At 44.4% G+C, this 18,883-nt stretch overlaps 1 protein-coding gene and 1 non-coding gene across 2 annotated transcripts in view; one reads left to right on the top strand and one right to left on the bottom strand.

The window, feature by feature from the left end:
• The first annotated feature begins 558 nt into the window (after nt 1–558).
• ARMC8 (armadillo repeat containing 8) overlaps nt 559–18,883 on the top strand; it is an 862,269-nt gene continuing 843,944 nt past the window's right edge. Inside the window, exon 1 of the mRNA XM_089332200.1 lies at nt 559–570. Coding sequence (XP_089188326.1) covers nt 566–570 — 5 coding nt within the window. The 5' untranslated portion in view covers nt 559–565. The remainder of the gene's footprint in view (nt 571–18,883) is intronic.
• Nucleotides 16,696–16,823, bottom strand: LOC127483090 (small nucleolar RNA SNORA40). Its single transcript, XR_007909054.1, has one exon. It is a non-coding gene; the product is annotated as a small nucleolar RNA SNORA40 (small nucleolar RNA).

Raw genomic sequence — 18,883 nt, 5'->3', positions numbered from 1 at the left:
TGTCGCAGGCTGCGGCTTTACCCACTGCAGCACAGCTCCAGCCCCTCACTGCCCTTCATTGTTTTGAAGCTTCCTTCCTGATCTCCTCTACCTATCTAAATGCTGTGCCCTCCTTGGCTCACTCTTTGTTTTCTAAATAGCTGTCTCTGTCTTCCCTCTGCTAGCCATGGTTCTTGCCTCCTCTGAGATACTGTGCCTCATGTTGCCAAAACACTCTTGGTTATGAGTGGCAGAACCTAGCTCGGCCCAGAAATTCAACTGTTTAGAAGGTTTAGTGATCACAGAAAAGGGGGGGGGGGCTTCTTGAATCTTAAGAAATTTACCCGATGGCGTGGCACATGCTTAGAACTCTGCTTTGCCTCTACTTCTTTCTAAGTGTTGAATTAATTCTCTCTGCCTCTCCTAGTCTGCTTTGGTTGTTATAACAAAACATCATAGACAAGGTAGTTTATAAATCACAGGAATTTATCACTCATTGTTCCTAGGAAGTCCAAGATCAAGAGTTCAGCAGCATGGTAGGCATTTAGTCCATCAGTTAAGACACCCGTGTCCCAAGGCAGAGTACATGGGTTTGATCTCAGCTTTGGATCCTGACTCCAGCTTCCTGCCAGTGCAGACCCTGGGAGGCAGAGGTGGTGGCTCAAGTAAGAGGATCCCTGTCATGCATATGCAAGACTTGGGTAGTGTTGCTGGATCCTGGTTACAGCTTCATCCAGGGGCCATTGTGGGCCTATGGGGAGTGAACCAGCAGATGGGAGTGGGTTCTATCTCTATCTTTCTTTCTCTCTGCAACTCAAACAAACAATAAAAAATAAGGTACCAGGGCTGGCGCTGTGGCTCACTTGGTTAATCCTCTGCCTGTGGCGCCAGTATCCCATATGGGCGCCGGGTTCTAGTCCCGGTTGCTCCTCTCCCAGTCCAGCTCTCTGCTGTGGCCCAGGAAGGCGGTGGAGGATGGCCCAAGTGCTTGGTCCCCTGCACCCACATGGGAGACCAGGAGGAAGCACCTGGCTCCTGGCTTGGGATCAGCATAGCACGCTGGCCGTAGTGGCCATTTTGGGGGTAAACCAACAGAAGGAAGACCTTTCTCTCTGTCTCTCTCTCTCACTGTCTATAACTCTACCTGTCAAATACTAGTAAAATAAGGTACCAGCAGAATTGGTATCAGATGATGGCTTGTGTTCTCGTTCAGAGACAGCATCTACTGCTGTGTCCTCATGTTGTGGAAGGGGTAAGCAGCTCTCCAAGGCCCCTTTTAAAGGTACTAATCCCAATCATGGGACTGCCATCTTCATGACTTAATTCCCTTCCCAAAGGACCTACCCCTTAATTCTATCACCTCAGGAGATAGGATTGAAATGTATATATTTTGGGTACACACATTCAGACCATAATGCCAGCTGAAGGTAGATTCTTCCACATGAAAAATGAGGCTGTAGGGTGGATGAACACAAATTTTCTCCACCAGAAACAAACTGATACATGGGCTCTCGAATTCCAATGGGAAAGTCCTAAGGAACATATCTGTGGTTATCAGATGTTCACTGCTGGGCCAAGAGTGAGGCTGAGTTGGAGAGGAAGAGAACTGTGATTGTGCCAGCATGGGCACAAGTCTTTAATTTGGTTGACGAGATTGTTGTAGATTGCAGAAATGGCCATGATCTTTCACTCCTCCCTGTAGGTCCTTCCTTGAAGAGATGGAGTCTTTATATCTCCGCCCCTTGAATCTGGGCTGGCCACAGGCATTGCTTTGGTGTCAACAGAATGCAGAAATGATGTTGTGCCAGTTCCAAGCCTAGGCCTCAAGAGGCTGTGTACACTTCAACTTTCTCTTGGCGAAGACCTACCACCTATAGGTTCACAAGCCTAGGTTAGCTTATGTGCTAATGAGAGACATATGGCTTAGCCATCCTTGTCACCTGAAAAACCAACTACCCCAAGGAGTAGAGCTGACTATTGATTATCAGTGCCACAAGGATGCCCTGTTGAGATCACAGTATCCACCTGGATAAGCCCAGACCAAAATGCCCCCACAACCACACAAATGGTTGTTGCTTTAAGCCACTAAGTTTTGGGTGTTTGTTATACAATAAATCTAAGTGACATGAAGGTAGAATCATATAATGTATGGTAAAATAATATTTCCCAGAAGTGGAAGGGCCAAGTCATGGGCAAACAAAACCCTGGATGGCAGGAACAACTCCTTCTAGGCACTTACCACAGGACTATTTCACTCTTTTTCCCCCAACTTGACAGTGGACTCCCGAGGGCAGTGCCTCATCAGCCCCATCTCCCTCAGTGGTTAGCCGAGGCTCCCATGCACTTCAGATTCTCAGTAAATCTTAGTTAAATGAGTTAGTACATGGGATGTCAAAATCTATCATGATTCTAATTTTTGGATGTATTAGGGTAAGGTACCTTGGGACCCTAAGGATATTCCTGAAGCAACAACAACTATTCCATAGGCTACATAAAAATGCAATTCTGATGGCATACCCCAGGAACAGTTCTGATAAAATGTGGGACCAAACCACTTCATGGAAAAGGAGTACTTCTCCCATTGCTCATAGCACAGCTTGTCACCATTCTCCCTGTAGAAACCGAGCCTGTTCTTTGTCCATCATGATGAAACATCCATAGCTACTGTTTGCTGAGTAGCCTCTGTGAGCCAGCCTTTGCACTTGGCATTATGTAAACATTAACTCATTTAATTTATTTTCATAAAAGTTTTATTTGTTTATTCATGTATTTGGGGCCAGTGTGGTGGCACAGTACGTTAAGCTGCTGCTTGCGATGCCAACATCCAAAATCCAAATGTTGGTTCAAGTTCTGGGTGTTCCACTTCTGATCCAGCTCCCTGCTAATGCACTTGGGATAACAGCAGATGGTGGCCCAAGTGTCTGGGTCACTGCCACCCATGTGGGTGACCCTGATGGATTTCCTGGCCCCTGGCTTAGCCTGGCCCGGGCCTGGATGTTGAAGACATTGGATGGTGAGACAGTAGATGGAAAAACTCACTTTCTCTCTCTGTCTCTCCTTTTCTGTCTGTGAATCTGCCTTTCAAGTTAATAAAATAAATATTTAAAAAATTTACTTGAAAGACAGAGTGGCAGAAAAAGATTTTTCAGCCATTGCTTTACTCTCCAAATGACAACAGCTGAATCTGGTCCAGGCAGGAGCCAGGAGCCACGAACTGCATCTTGGTCACTCATATGGGTGGCAGGGGCCCAAGTCCTTGGTTCATCTTCCACTGCCTTCTCCGGCAGTTAGCAGGAAGCTGGATCAGAAGGAGAAATACTGAGTGTTGAACTAGCATTCTGATATGGGATGCCAGCGTTGCAAGCAGCAGCTTAAGCTGGTGGGCCACAGTGCCTGCCCCATCTTATTTAATTCAAGCCTCAAAGCAAACCCACGAAGTAGTTATATTTTTCCCTTCAGAGATGAGGAAATTTAGACTCACGGGAATTACCTGTAGTTGCTGAAGTTCACACAGGTAGTACCTGCCCAGGCAGTTATTGAACACAGGACTCTCCTGCCCTACAGATCCTTTTACTCTTGGATGGTGCTGCTAAGAGTTGGGCGGGGGGCGGGGGGGACTTTCAGTGGAGACAAAATCTCTCTCTATTGGTCTGATTCTCGTTCTTGGGACTCTGTGGTCATTGATTTCTTTGCATTAGGTATTTTTCTTTTCTCTTTTTACCTTTTCAGATGTGTCTGAGAAATAATGATTTGATTTAGCTTATGATAGCCTTGACAGCACAGGAGTGGTTGTCTGTTTAGGGTCACGCTCAGCCATGGTTTGACTTTGAACTGTAAGTAATAGCTACCATTACTGAAATACTTGGGGTGCTACTTATAAACTATTTCAGCATATACAAGGCTTCAACGAACCACCTTTCAGCATATTGTGAACACAAATGAGCTGTCCAAGTCAGGAGGTGAGCACAAGATAGGATCTTTGCCTTCATGGAGTGGATGATGTGGTAGGAAAGACACATATGTACCCCATGACCTACCAAAGAGGGGGTACAGATTGAGTGCAGGAACCAGGGAGTGTTGATAGAAGAGATGGGTGCTCAAACCGAGTCTTGGAGTTCAACTGGGAATTACAACGGCAGGAGTGGTTTGGCACCGTAGTGAAGTGTGCCTGTTCAGAAATGCTGAGTATGCTTCTGAGAGAGGGGCAGAATATACCATCGTCTTAGTCTTCATGACCACCAAGCTCTTGATGACCTGAATCAGGGGGATGGGACTGGGAGGAGCTACAGGCTCAAGAGAAGGCAAATGGGAGATCCTCTGAGATGCTGGGACTGTTGGCGATGAAGCTAGTTTAGACTGGAATTTTCTGGGGAACAGACACACTTAGAATTTATCAAGATATTTTCTTGATTTTAAAGAAGAGATCTCCAATTCTTAACGTATAAAAGGGCAAGATCTACTAAGGAAACATCAAGTTTCATAAGATGTAATCCAGAAAGTAACGAAAGCAAATTTTAAGGAAACAGATTTCATTAAACTCAAGAAACCAGTGTATAATGTTCTATAAAGTACTACAAAAACAAAAGTACAACTAGCTGTTTCTTAATAAAATGAATAGAATAGAAAAGAAAAGAAATCCCCCTCTTTGTTAAATTTAAAATTATTAAATTTATCCTCTGCTTTAGTTGCTGTGGCAGATAAAAAAAATCTTGAACAATTGACAATTTTACTTTGAAAACAAGGCAGCCATTTAAAGTCAAGCCAAAATAGTCTATGATTGTAGTTGGTTGAGCAGTGTCTCCCAAAACTCGTGTTAACTGAGAATCTAAGATATGATGTTATTTGGAATAAAGGTCTTTGCATGTGTAAGGTAAGATTTGAGATGAGATAATAGCAGGATGAGATAATAATTAGGGAGGGACCTAAATCTAATGCCTGGTGTGCTTGATCAGAAGAGGGGAGACCTCGGGGGAGAAGGAGGCTGTGTGAAGGTGGCACAAGCCAAGGAGTCCAGAAACCACTGAAGCTGGAGGACACAAGGAAGGGTTCCCGTCTAGGAGCCCTTAGAGGGAGTGTGGCCCTGCCGGCACCTTTAATCTGGAGACAGCCTCCAGAATTGTGAGAAAATCGATTCCTGTTGTTTAAGCCATCTGGTTTGTGATAATTTATTACTGCAGCCCAGGGTAACAAATACAATAAGCAAAGCATTGGGTTTAGAAAAGAAGAGAGTTGGGGTTGGCACTGCGGCATAGTGGATTAAAGCCCTGGCCTGAAGCGCCGGCATCCCATATGGGCACCGGTTCAGGTCCCGGCTGCTCCACTTCCAATCCAGCTCATGGCTAATGTGCTTGGGAAAGCAGTGGAGGATGGCCCACGTCCTTGGGCTTCTACACCCATGTGGGAGACCCAGAAGAAGCTCCTGGCTCTTGGCTTCAGATCAGCTCATTCCCCACTATGTGGCCATTTGGGGAGTGAACCAATGCATAGAAGACCTCTCTCTGTCTCTACCTCTCTCTGTAACTCTGTCTTTCAAATAAATAAAAACAACTCTTTAAAAAAAAGAAGAAAAGAAAAGAAGAGGGTCTGGAATATGCAGAACTTTCTAGAGGAGGTTCAGATTGGGAAAATGGAAGCCTTGGCGGAAGGAGAAAGGAGTGGGGTTGCTTTGCTGCTCATGTACAATCTCTAAGTGGTTAAGAAGGATGTGGAAGTAAGGAAGAGAGGTTTGAATTACAATTTTTTTATTTGATAGGTAGAGTCATAGACAGTGAGAGAGAGAGAGAAAGGTCTTCCTTCCGTTGGTTCACTCCCCAAATGGCTGCCACGGCCGGGGTTCCGCCGATCTGAAGCCAGGAGCCAGGTGCTTCTTCCTGGTCTCCCATGCAGGTGCAGAGCCCAAGCACTTGGGCCATCCTCCACTGCCTTCCCGGGCCACAGCAGAGAGCTGGACTGGGAGAGGAGCAACCGGGACTAGAACCCGGTGCCCATATGGGATGCCGGTGCTGCAGGCAGAGGATTAACCAAGTAAGCCACAGCGCCGGCCCGAGTTACAGTGTTTTTTCTGAAGAATTTATTTGAGAGGTAGAGGGAGAGAGAGCTCCCATGTACTTGTTCACTCCCCAAATGCCTGCAAGAGCTGGAGCTGAGAATACAATCTAGACCTCCCATGTGGGTGACAAGATCCCAGTGACTGGAGCTGCCACCACTGCTTCCCAGGGTCTACATTAGCAGGAAGCTGGAGTCAAGAGAGGGAGCTGGGGATGGAGCCCAGATATTGTTAATGCTGGAGGAGTGGCATCTTAACTGCTAGGCTTCACCCTCTGGGAAAGATTGAATTTAAACTGTTAGTGCTGTTGTTCCCCGTTCCAGCCACCAGGTGGAGTCATCAGTTTATCACAGCTTTGTTGTAGATCAGATTGGCCAAGATGAAGAAAGCACACGTGATTTCAGAAATTGTTGAGGTGTAGCTATTAGCAGGTTGTGTTCCTGTGTTTAGGAAGGGTCTATAAAATACAGATGTTCTTGAAAGTATAAAGCTTCCAATTTTATAAAATTTAAACGTGGTCATGAGTTTTCTAACTGGCTGATGAATGGAAAACAAATAAGGAAATACATATTTACTCTACATTAGGATAAATTCCTAAAGGATTTCGGGGCTGGAAAATCTCAAATTTGTGTCTAATTTTCTGATTTTAGTTTATGTCCTCAGATAGATAACCTTGAAACTCAGTGTTTTAACTCATTTTCAACCTTCAGCAAACACAGAACATAGTTGCTTAATCAGTGTTTGTAAAATGAATGAATATGTAGATTCTATATTTGTCAGTGAAACTGGAATGTAGTAAAATATACTGTTCCTACTTGCGGGTATGGTTAAAATCCTTTTCAGGAAAAAGAGGAATGTAGGGAAATATGCCAGAAATTGCAAGGGATAGGAAAGTTCTATGCAGCCTTCATTCTGGGAGAAAAACTATAAAGAAGACCATTGGCATCTTGGATGCGACATTTGAACTTTATACTCTCAATTTGAGACTTGACTTTCTGGGGCTCCCCCCAGACAACTGTTCCCTACAGAGTCTCAAACAACTGCATTTCCACTGGTGTCTCACTGGGAGAAGACATTCTTGTGCTCCAAGGAAAAGCTTCCAGGAGTTGAGCTTTAGACATCTTATACACCATGGGGCTGCTGACTGGCTTCCAAGGGTGCATTCATACTGGGTATATATCTCTTTTGCTTGACTTGAAACATGGCACGTTGATTTATAGGTGTAAACCTGAGCTAAGAACATAACCTTCCTTTCAATACTGAGGAAGGCTTCAATATTTCTATGACAATAAAGGAATAAGGTAAGAGAAACCTAGACTGAAGCTTTTGATGACTCTGAGCTGCAAGTACAGTTTTGTCCTAGGAATAGAACCAACAACCAGTACTCTGCGCTGTGTTGGACCAAGAATAAGAAGTTCAACATGAAAAGCACAGGTCTTGGTGTAACCCATCTTTGGGAGCAGAAGAAGTGAAAGTTAAAATTTGGTGCTGGCTATGATCAAATTCACTAAACAAACTAGATTCATTTCAATCACCCTCCCCAGTTTAACACTATATAAGTAGGTTCCATAGCCACCATGATCCTCTGAAAATGTGCTGATGTGTGTCCCATTGCCCCAACCATATATACAGAAGTTCACTATGTCTAAACCAAAACAGAATATTAACCTACTGCATCCCACCAGCTGGAGACCTGGAGGAAGAGCTTTGTTCCTTAGAAGGGTCCAGAAGGTACTTATCTGAAAGATGGGAACTGCAACCTAAATGGAATCCCAACACCACCTGGCAGGCCATTCAAAGTTCCTCTGTGTTTACTGCTGTGCTTCCAAGTGTTTCATCTCATGTGTTCATGTCCCAGAAGCTCCTTGACTATTTCCATCTGGAAGAAGTGAGTTCTCAGTTAGCCAGGGAAGTCCTGGAGATCTTTCATGATCTGAGTTTCACTGATGATGGCCCTTATCCTGGACACCCCAAGTCATCAGGACCTATGCAGGGGAGATGGTGAATTAAGGTAGGACCATGCTTAGCAGGGCAGGAATGTGGTCCCTTACCCCAAGTTATTTCCTGGGTAGAGCAGTTTTAACAGCTGGGACCAAGGTTCAGCAACAGAAGCAGTCTCTAACAGTCAATAAATGGCAGGAGCGACCCCTGCAGTAGGAGAATGGAAGCAAATCTAACTAATCCTATGACAGGCAGAGGCCTTTCTAGAGGTAGTGTGTTTATTTTGACTCCTTCACTCTGCCAGTTGCAGGTGCAGATGAAATTGGAGACTTCTGCTTAATGGGTGCAATGCCAACTGCTTTGTAAGCTAGTAGTGAGGAGTCAACAAAGTAATGTATTTTTATGACTTGGAAATAGCAGCTTGGTAACAAACATCACTTCTCTTTCCATTGTCCCTTTTCCTTCTCCAAATGGAACCCAACTCAATCAACACATATTTATTGAGTCTCCCCTAGAAAAATACTCTCTGAAATTTGAGGTGTACAAGACTATTATCTCCACTTTGAAATCAGAATAAAGGAACTCAGATACTGGCTCTTGGGAGCTCAGTCTTTGTAAAATCAGAAGCAGGATCGGACTTCTGCAGAGAAGGCAAAGCCATTTCATTTCCCTGGGCCAAGGGGAGACAGCCAGTTGCACTGCACTGTCTGGGGTGGGGCATCCTTGTCAACCTTCTACCTACAGCTCAGGGCCCCCTAGCACCAGACACTCCCGTGGTATACATCTCAAGTTTTCATCTGTGTGACTGGGGACTCAGTCATGTTGGCCTTGTGGATGGGAATATCAAGCCATTTCCATAAAGACCTATAAAAACAACTAAGGTATGTTTAAAAACCACACCATTCCTTTTCACAGTTCTACAGTGCAGAGGAGCCTGTGAGTGCCCTCCTCGTGGCGTCTGACCCTCTGTGAGCTTCCTCCCTCGCACTTGGCCATGAAGCGCACCTTCAGACTCTGGTGGCCTGGATTCTCCTTCTCCTTCCAGCACCTTCGTCTTCACTGTCTCCTTTTGAAGATTCTTTTTTCAACTCTCTCTTTTTCAAAAGATTACTTTGTCACAATTATTCAGGAAAGGGTTTTGCGCCTGTAGGAAATATTAATAGACTATTATGAGGTCCTACAACTAATTTTTCCACACATATCATCTGTCTTTGCATGGTTATTAAACTTCAACAATATTTCATGCAATGCTTCCCTGCTAAATTAATTTGGTTCCTTCTTTTCTGGCTTCTTCTTTTCTGTCCACAAGCTTTAAAATTAAATTGAATCTTCATAATTATAGCTTTTTGTTGTTCTCCTTCATATCTTTTTCTTTTTTTTCAATTTCTCTATCAAAGGAGCAATAAAGACATAAAGAAGCAAAATTATAATTCTAAAAGACCCAAATGGTTTGGAGTTTGATGGGTTTGAGGTTGGGTATCTTTTAAGTAGGAGGAGAGAGAGAGTGAAGAAATTCAGACCTGGGAAGGAGATAAATTAGTTCTGATTTATCCCGAGGCATTGAAAACAAATAGAATTGTTCTCCGAATCATGAAACTTTCATGGTTGCTGCAATGTTCTTGTTTTTGCCAGGTAATACTCTCATTTTTTTTCTTTAAAAGTAAATATTCTCTGTTTCCATACACACACACACACACACATCTTCACTTTGTGTTTCTGCTTTCCCACAGTCATACATAGTTGTTAAATGTCTCTTAAAATTATTTTCCTAAGCACTGAAGAATCTTCATTTTTCGCGAAACTGGGCATCATCAACAGTAGTGTTTGGGGCTGACCCAGCCAGGGCACCAACCAAGGGGATAGTTGCGATTGGAACCAGGAAGGCTGCCATGATAGTAGGTCTTTAAAGTGAGAAGTGAGAGTTCAAGTCCTTTACAGAAAGTGGAGGCTCAAACACACTGGGGGAAAGAGGAGAAGGACCCTTTGCTTCCCCTCCACCCACTTCCACCTTGCTTCTGTTCCTTGGCTGATGATTTTACCAGCCCTGTGGTATGAGAGAAGACATAGCCAACCTGTAGGTCAGATGGGTCTCTCTGGGAGGGATTATTGTGCTTTAAAGGCTAGAGGTCTTGCCTAGCATTTCTTCAGATGCAAGCAGGCCATGGCCTCCTTAGGCAAGCTGGCCATTCTCATGAGTCCACCCTTTGAAGTTGAACTTGAGGTTGGATATGAGCTTCATCAGGGTGATCTATATTCAGCAGCATTGGCACTGGCCTTGCTAACACAAAGGATGTATTCCAAACGCATCACAGTGTGTACATTAAATACATGCAGTTTTTTTGAGTATATCAATTATACCGCAACAAAGCTATTGAAAAGAAGGAGGTCTGATAACTTCTATTCTGCTACGTCTCCCTGTGCAACCCCAGGGCAAGGGTGGAAAGGCAGTGTGGCGGGCGCAGCGCACCGCTGTGATATCACAATAGAGCCAACATCTTGCCAGCAATCTGTGAGAGACCAAATGTGAATCAGCATGGAGTCAGGCGGCATTCAGATCTGGACAGAGACAAGACTGATGCAGACGCAGAGCAGAAATGGGGGGTCCCAGACCACTGCTCTGAGAATCAGCAGCTGTTTGCACTTCATAGCAATGGTTGGAGCTCTTATGGGGCGTGATGAGTCAGGCTTGGTTAAGGTCTCGAAATTCTTCTCTGTAGAAACCTAACTCAGTAATTAAACATTAGTGTAACCAAACACTAGACAGATGGTTAAACTTAAGAAAATAAATTGAAGTAAGATTTTTAAAAAAGTTCCCCACCACATTTGTAAAGCAAGAATTACTATCCTGATCCCAGAGGAAGGAGAATTTAAGGGTGACCTAGTCCATCCCTCTGTGTGAAGAAGAACCTGAGGCCCAGAGCAAGGTCTCCCCAGATCTCAGTCAAGTCCAAAATGCTTTCTCCTAGCAACATCACCCTTCTTCCTTAGCTCCTTTACTCTGCATTTAAATAATAATGTGTTTCCCTTCTAAATCACTGGAATCCTGAATTTTTCTTAATTTGGACTTGCTGAATCTAGAATAGTAAAATACTAATTAATGAAAACCTTATAACATTACAGTCTAAGGGGTATAGCCAAAGAGGTGAGTATTTAAGAAGTTGATTCTGGGGACCAGTGTTATAGCATATGACTCTGGCACCCCACATGGGTACTGGTTCTTGTCCTGGCTGCTCCACTTCCAATCCACCTCCCTGCTAATGGCCTGGGAAAAGCAGTGGAAGAAGGCCCAGGTGTTTGGACCTGTGCCAGCACCCATGTGGGAGACCTGGATGAAGCTCCTGGCTTCCGCCTGGCCCAGCACTGACCATTGCAATCATCTGAGGAGTGAACCAGCAGGTGGAAGAGCTTTCTCTCTGGAACTCTGACTTTCTGAAAAAAAAATCAAAATCAAATAAACCTTTGGAAAAAAAAAAGTTGATTCTGAATAATAATTTCAACAGCAGGGGTTTCTTTTATAATACCCTACTTTTGAGAGAACCAAGCAAAACTTCCGGTTATCTAAACAGCTCGTCTGCCATGGCTGTCAATTAGATGTAGAGAGGATTTCCTCATTTTACAAATGGACAAACCCATTTCTAAATCCGTTCTGTTCTTCCCACAGTGCTGGCTGTTCCGCAGGGAGACAGTGGGTCACGCCTCAGGGGTTTCTACAACCTCATTCATCTGATGAGAGCTGTGATGTAGTCGCAAAGCAGTGCTGTCTGCATGACTGACTCTCAGAGGCAGAAGGAAGAGAAGCCTGCGTCTCTGATCTCACTCTACATGGAGAGGCGAGAGCTCTGGGCGTGGGTGTCTGATGGAGTTGTAAAGGTTCAGTGTAGTGATGGGGTCATCAGCTACCCACAGATTTGTTCACCTCTGCTGCTTCTGAGTAACGTGGGTTCACAAGCTCAGTCCATTTAATTGGATGGACATGGATCAGTCACCTCCTGTTAATTGAGCAGAGAGTTGTCCAGGTAGAGGACCCAGGTTTTGTCCCAGGGAGCTCCCAGTCCCCTGCATTCGTGCCAGGCCCTAAACAAGTCAGTAAGTGGTGGTTCAATGAAACTTGAAAAAGTTTGTGGGAAAAAATGGAATGAAAAGAGAATGCCAACTTTCTATGAACTTTTTAAAAAAAGATTTTATTTATTTATTTGACAGTTAGAGTTACAGACAGTGAGAGAGAGAGACAGAGAGAAAGGTCTTCCTTCTGTTGGTTCACTCCCCAAATAGCTGCCACTGTTGGAGCTGTACCGATTCGAAGCCAGGAGTCAGGTGCTTCTTCCTGGTCTCCCATGGGGTTGCAGGGGCCCAAGCACTTGGGCTATCTTTTACTGCTATCCCAGGCCATAGCAGAGAGCTGTGGACTGGAAGAGGAGCAACCAGGATTAGAACCAGCGCCCATGTGGGATGCTGGTGCCCGTAGGTGGAGGATTAACCTAGTACGTCATGGCGCCGGCCTCTCTATGAACTTTTTGAAGTATCCTTGTTGTATTAAGTAATAATGTACTATATATACTTAATCCTTGTTGGATTAAGTAATAATGTACTAACCACCGGCTGGCCCTGTGGCTCACTAGGCTAATCCTCTGCCTTGCGGCGCCGGCACACCGGGTTCTAGTCCCGGTCGGGGTGCCGGATTCTGTCCCGGTTGCTCCTCTTCCAGGCCAGCTCTCTGCTGTGGCCAGGGAGTGCAGTGGAGGATGGCCCAAGTGCTTGGGCCCTGCACCCCATGGGAGACCAGGATAAGCACCTGGCTCCTGTCATCAGATCAGCGCGGTGCGCCAGCCGCAGCGTGCTGGCCGTGGCAGCCATTGGAGGGTGAACCAACGACAAAAGGAAGACCTTTCTCTCTGTCTTTCTCTATCTCACTGTCCACTCTGCCTGTCCAAAAAAAAAAAAAATAATGTACTAACCACCATTTATTGACCAATTGCTATGTGTCAGAATTTTTCCTAAGTCTTTTGGCTCTATTAGTTTGGCTTCTATTCTCTCTCTCTATATATATATGCACACACATACACACACATACATATATATATATTTAATTTGAAAGGCAGAGAGAGATAGATTTCCTATCTGCTGGTCTATTCCCCAAATGCCTATAACAGCCTGGGCTGGGCCAGCCAGGAGCCAGGAGCCAGGAGCCAGGAGCCAGGAGCCAGGAGCCAGGAGCCAGGAGCCAGGAGCCTGGAGCCAGGAACTCAGTACAGACAGTGTTCTAGGAGCCCTGCGTACTTGAGCCACCACCAGCTGCCTCCCAGAGTGCAACTGAGAGGAAGCTGGAATGGACTGTGGAGCCAGGACATGAACTCTGAGCTAAGACATGTACTCCGATGGGGCTGCCGGCATCCCAGGTAGTGTGTGAAATGCCTGCCCCTGCCATGGTTTTCAGCCACACATGCTTCCTGTTTCCAGGGTCTTCCTTGAAGGAACAGATTCTTACCGCCTCTCTCTCTTGCTGTCGTCCACCGCCCTTCTCTCTGCCACCAGCTAACCTGTCTGAAGCTCAGCTGTAGTCATGGTAATGATAGCTCTGTGCAAGGTTCTAAGCTCTTTACAGGTTATCAACCGAGCTTGTCTGTGCCCCCTCATCTGCCAGTCTCCAGACAGGAGATGGTGGTTTCTGAAAGTCCAGCAAAGCTGCAAAGCTTTTAAGATGTTTACGTAAGCATATCTTATTGTTTTATTTTTAACTAAAGTACACCAATGTACATTTAGTCAACATTATCTTGCTGTGGAGCCAAGGTGTTTTCTTTGAACGCACACACAGTGATGGAGTTCCGCCTCCCTTCCTTTATAGACCACACCCAGGAAAACCCGCCAGCCACAACTTCCAGTTCCAGCAAGTACAGCAAGAACTTGAACTCACGTACGAAGCAATCTACATGTAGAAATATTAAAGATGTTTGTGATTGTCCCCAATCTTTTCCAGTGATTTTGCCCACATCTAATTCAATAGCTATCTCTTGGTGACTCACTTTTCTCAATCCAAAGCATTCAGTTGCGTGTTGAAAGAAGCAGCGATTCCTCTCCTCACACTTATCATCAGTTTATGTGATGCTTCATTCAATCTCATGGTTCCCCCACCCCTTCCATAAGGTGCTGATCTGTCTGTGAGGGTGTAGTTCCAGGACTTCATTGCTTCCTCAAGGCCTGCTTGTTAATACCACCGCCATCAGGATTTGGGTGGGACACATTTACACCCTAGCAGGCAGGGACTCAAGCCTTAGGGTTTAGGATGAAACTTTTCACACTGAAGACATGCTAGAAGCTGTACAGGTCTGATCTGTATTTTTTTTTCAGAAGCAGGTAGAACAATCTCCTGATTTGACTGAAGTTGAAACAAAATATTCAGCTTTTGAAGTCAACAAGATGTTACCATTCTAGCTGTTACCAGGCCAGTTACCAGTTTGCAGAATAACTGTGTGTGTGTATACTTTAGTTTACATCTGATGTCTCCTCATGTACCTACAATGTTTTTTTTAAGTTTGATTTAAAAAAAAATTATTTGAAATGTTGAGGGTGAGGTGGGGAAGAAAGAGAAAGAGAGGGAAAGAGAGAGAGAGAGAGAGAGAGAGAGAGAGAGAGCGGCAGCTGGGATAGCCTGAATCTGGGAGCCAGGCACTCCATCTAGGTCTTCCATGTGGATGCAGAAACTCAAGCACTTGGACCATTACCTGCTAATGTGTCTGGGAGCTGGATCAGAGGCAGGCATCCCAACACCCATCCCATACCTGCAGCCTCTCAGAAATTTAAGGTATGTGAGTTAAGCTTCAGCTGCAGGTTCAGGAAAGTCACCACCATCTGTTCTGTTTCTTGTTCTCTTTTGTTCTGTCCAGAGAGAGGGAATGTTCTCCTGTGGATTCTGCGTGGGCTGTATCAGCCTCAAGTTGATTGGGAGACAGCAGCTTGGGGAGGCTCCTGCCATGGCTCCCCGACCCCAGTGATGGACCCTGTGCCCGTAGCCCAGAGAGTCCTCTCCGAGCCTTGGCAGCCTCTTTTGATAAAAGAGCCCAAGCCTAGGTGGTTCTAGTGTTTGTAAAAATGTTTAGAAAGCTCTCACTTGCTGATTTCCCCACTCATTCTCATCCTGCACTGAGCACACGGCTTAGGCTGTGTATTCCAGGACCAGCGTCAGGCCCTAGGCACCGTGCCAGACCTGATGAGGTCTGTCAATTCATGTGAGCAGCAGCAGCTGCCTGGGAAGTTATCCAATGCGCCATCAAGCCCCAACAACTGTCCTGGGATGGCTGTGCTGGCTGTGTTTGCTGTCTGCAGCCAGCAGAAGCCCGGCCACACCTGTGGCTAATCCCCCAGAGCAGCAGTTCCGGCCGATGAAGAGCAGGCGACATCCGGGCTGGGCATGGAAAGGTGAACAAACATTGCCCGGTGCCCTGCCAATCGCCAGTCCCCTCATTCTGGTTTTTTTTTTTTCCCCTTCTCCTCCGGCAAATTTGGTTTCCTGAAATTAATTATTCAACAGGAGGTGACAGCCGGTGTATAGCAGCACTGTTGGAACAGAGAATAAAGAGGCACATTGGACACAGCAGCTGCACCTCCCAGACCCTGAAATTTAAGATCTTTATAAATGATCTGTTAAAACTATAGTGACGATAAGCTTATGAATCATGATCTATATTAATCAGGGCTGCTGATATGGAAAGATTAATTGAAACGTGCAGTTCTACACAAATGATAAAGTGGTAACAATTTAATATCAGACAAGAAGAGTGAAGAAATTACACTCCAAGCTTCATGCATCATTACTATGGATATTAATATTTTACCCAGCGCAACAGCATCGGGAATCATAATGAAAATCCATAAGTGGTGCACAGACATGATTAAATACAACAGTCTTTAGGAGCTGTGTGGTGGCAGCAGTTGGGCCATATTTCACTCGGCGGCTGGTGATTCCAGTGATAGAGTCTAGACGAGGGTGATTAAAAATTGTTCCTCCTAAAGGCTGTTAACCTTTTACTACTAAAATGAATTTCTTTGATTTTTAAATTATGTTGTTCTCTTTGCTCTTTTCAAAACCCAGCTTGATCCCAAGCCTTGACAGGATGGTGGGCCGTTGGTGTAATGACAGGCGAAGCAAAGTTTCTCAGCTCCTGTGCCCTGCCTTCGGGTGTGACATTAGCCAGATCATGCAGAATTGTGGCTCGCTGCTTGCCTTGAACCAGGATTGGGAGAAACAGTAAGTGATGGACCAGCAAAGGCTCTCAAGTTTCCAAAAACCAGAAGTTGATGGAGCTTCCTCTCCTAACCTTATTACAGTGGAGACGGAAACCACATATTCTGAGATCTGGTCTCATTGTCTTAATGGATTCATTTATTTTATCATTCATTCAACAAACAGCTGGGAAATATGACAATCTGCCCCAATGAGCACCTGTTCTAGAATTAAGAGGCAAAAAACTGACATGGGGGTAAGACCTTTGAAAACAGAGGTCAAGAAGTGCCTTGGGATTAGCTCCACTGCCCCCCCGGGCCACAGCAGAGAGCTGGACTGGAAGAGGAGCAACCAGGACTAGAACCCAGAGCCCATATGGGATGCCGGTGCTGCAGGAGGAGGATTAGCCAAGCGAGCCATGGCGCTGGGCCCCAAGATCTTTGATCTTAAAACCAACCCTTATGGTTACAAATATTCCACCCATCACATCACTTTGTACTGTGTTAGGTATCCTAGCCCTGCTTTTATGTATCAAAACTCACACTGATCAATGAATTCTGGGTGGCAAAAGATAATCTATTTTTTGTACCTGTGTGTCAGTCTTTGTCTTCAAGTTAAACAAAAACATATACAAGTGCAGTGACTGCACCACTTCTGATTCAGCTTCCTGCTAATGTTCCTGGAAAGTTAGTGGGAGATGGTTCAAGTACTCAGGATCCTGCTGCCAATGTGGGAGATCAGGATAGAATTCCTGGCTCCTGGCTTCAGCATGGCTGAGACCTGGCCATTGTGGCTATTTGAGTGAATCAGTGGATGGAAGATACTTCTCTGTCCCTCTGTATCACTTGGTCTTTCAACTAAATAAATAAATCTTTAAAAAATGTTCAGAATATGCAAAATACATATGCAAAATATATTAGTATTTTCCTAGGGCCAGATAGAATTGAGAGATTGGGAGGTAATAGCTAAGTTTTCTTTCCGGGATATTAAAAATGTTCTAAAATTGATTGTGGTTATGAATATACAACTCTATGACTATACTAAAAATCATCATACTATACATTTAAACAGGTGAATTGTAAGATGTGTGAGTTATCTGTTTTATATTGAGTGAGTTGTGTTTGTACTTCCTGAGGAACTGGTCCTTCTCATCTAAGTTGTCAAATTCATGGGTGTAGACTTATTCATAGTATTCCCTTATTACTCTGCAGCATCTGAAGACCCCAGTTTCATTGCCAATGTCAGGAGTTTGTGGCATCTTTCTTTTTTTCTTTTGTTGGTCTTATGAAGGCTTATGAATTTTATTGGTCTTCTCAAAGAACCGGTTTTGTGTTTCGCTGATTTTCCTCATGCTTTCTGTTCTCAGTTCCATTCGTTACTGCCCTTGTATTTACTGTTTCCTTTTTTCTTTTTGCTTTGGGTTTCCTTGTCACTCTTTTTTAAAAGTGGAAGCTTTCATTAGTTATTTGAGATTTTCCCTTTTTATACGCATTTAGTGACATAAATTTCTCTCCAATCACTGCTTTCGCTGTTTCCCAGCACTATTGATAATGCCGTATTTCATTTTCACTCACTGCAGGTGTTTCTGTATTTATCCTGAGATTCCCTCTTTGCCTCATCAGTTATTTAGCTTGCAAATACTTGGAAGTTTTTCTATTATTTTTCCACTTTTGATCTTTGAGTTTGATTCTCCGTTGTGATCAGAAAAGACCCCCTGTATGATTCTAATTTTTAAAAACTTGTTAAGGTTTGCATTATGGTCCAGGGTATGACCTAGCTTAGTTGGTGTTCAGTGGGTATGGGCGTGCTCTTCTTTTGTGAGGCAGAATGTTCTGTGAACATCAGTTGGGTTGTGTTGATTGATGGTGTGGTTGAATTCTGTATCTTTACAACTTTCTTTGTAGACTTTATCAATCACTAAGATCGTGTTTCTGACTTTCCAAATAAAATTTTACTTTGCCTAGTTCTTTAATTTCTGTCTGGTTTGCTTCAAATATTTTGGCCTGATGTTAGGTGTGTACATATTTAGGATTGTTACGTGGTGGATGCTTCTTTTATCTTTCTATATTGTCCTCTTTTTATCTATCTTGCACTCAAATCTACTTTATCTTATATTAATTTAGCTATTCTTGCTTTTTTTGAATAATATTTTTATTTTTTTTATCTTTTTTGAAGATTTATTTGAAAGTCAGAGTTACAAAGAGAGAGGAGAGGCAGAGAGAGAGAGAGAGGTCTTCCATCTGATGGTTCACTCCCCAGATGGCCACAACGACTGGAGCTGTGCCGATCCAAGCCAGGAGCCAGGAGCCTCTTCTGGGTCTCCCACATGGGTGCAGGGGCCCAAATACGTGAGCCATCTTCCTCTGCTCTCCCAGGCACATTAACAGGGAGCTAAATCAGAAGTGGAGCAGCTGGAACTTGAACCAGCTCCCATACGGGATGCTGGCGCTCCAGGCCAGGGCGTTAACACGCTGAGCCACGGCGCCAGCCCCTGAATAATATTTGTAAGACATCTCTTTCTCTATCTTTTCACTTTCCATCTGCCTGTGTACTGTTTGAAGCTAGTTTCTTTTATACAGCATATTGCTGTATTATGCTTTCCCCTGCACTCTGACAATCACTGTCCTTCATTTTAATGTAATTAAAGTGGTACTTCAACCACTTACATGTGATATGATTAAATGGCTGAGTTAGGGCTC

This window comes from Oryctolagus cuniculus, chromosome 4, assembly GCF_051225735.1.
Source record: "Oryctolagus cuniculus isolate XC-2025 breed Fujian yellow rabbit chromosome 4, ASM5122573v1, whole genome shotgun sequence".
In the NCBI taxonomy this organism is placed as follows: domain Eukaryota; kingdom Metazoa; phylum Chordata; class Mammalia; order Lagomorpha; family Leporidae; genus Oryctolagus; species Oryctolagus cuniculus.
The sequence above is the reverse complement of the archived record's forward strand: the minus strand, read 5'-3'. Positions and strand labels throughout refer to the sequence as shown.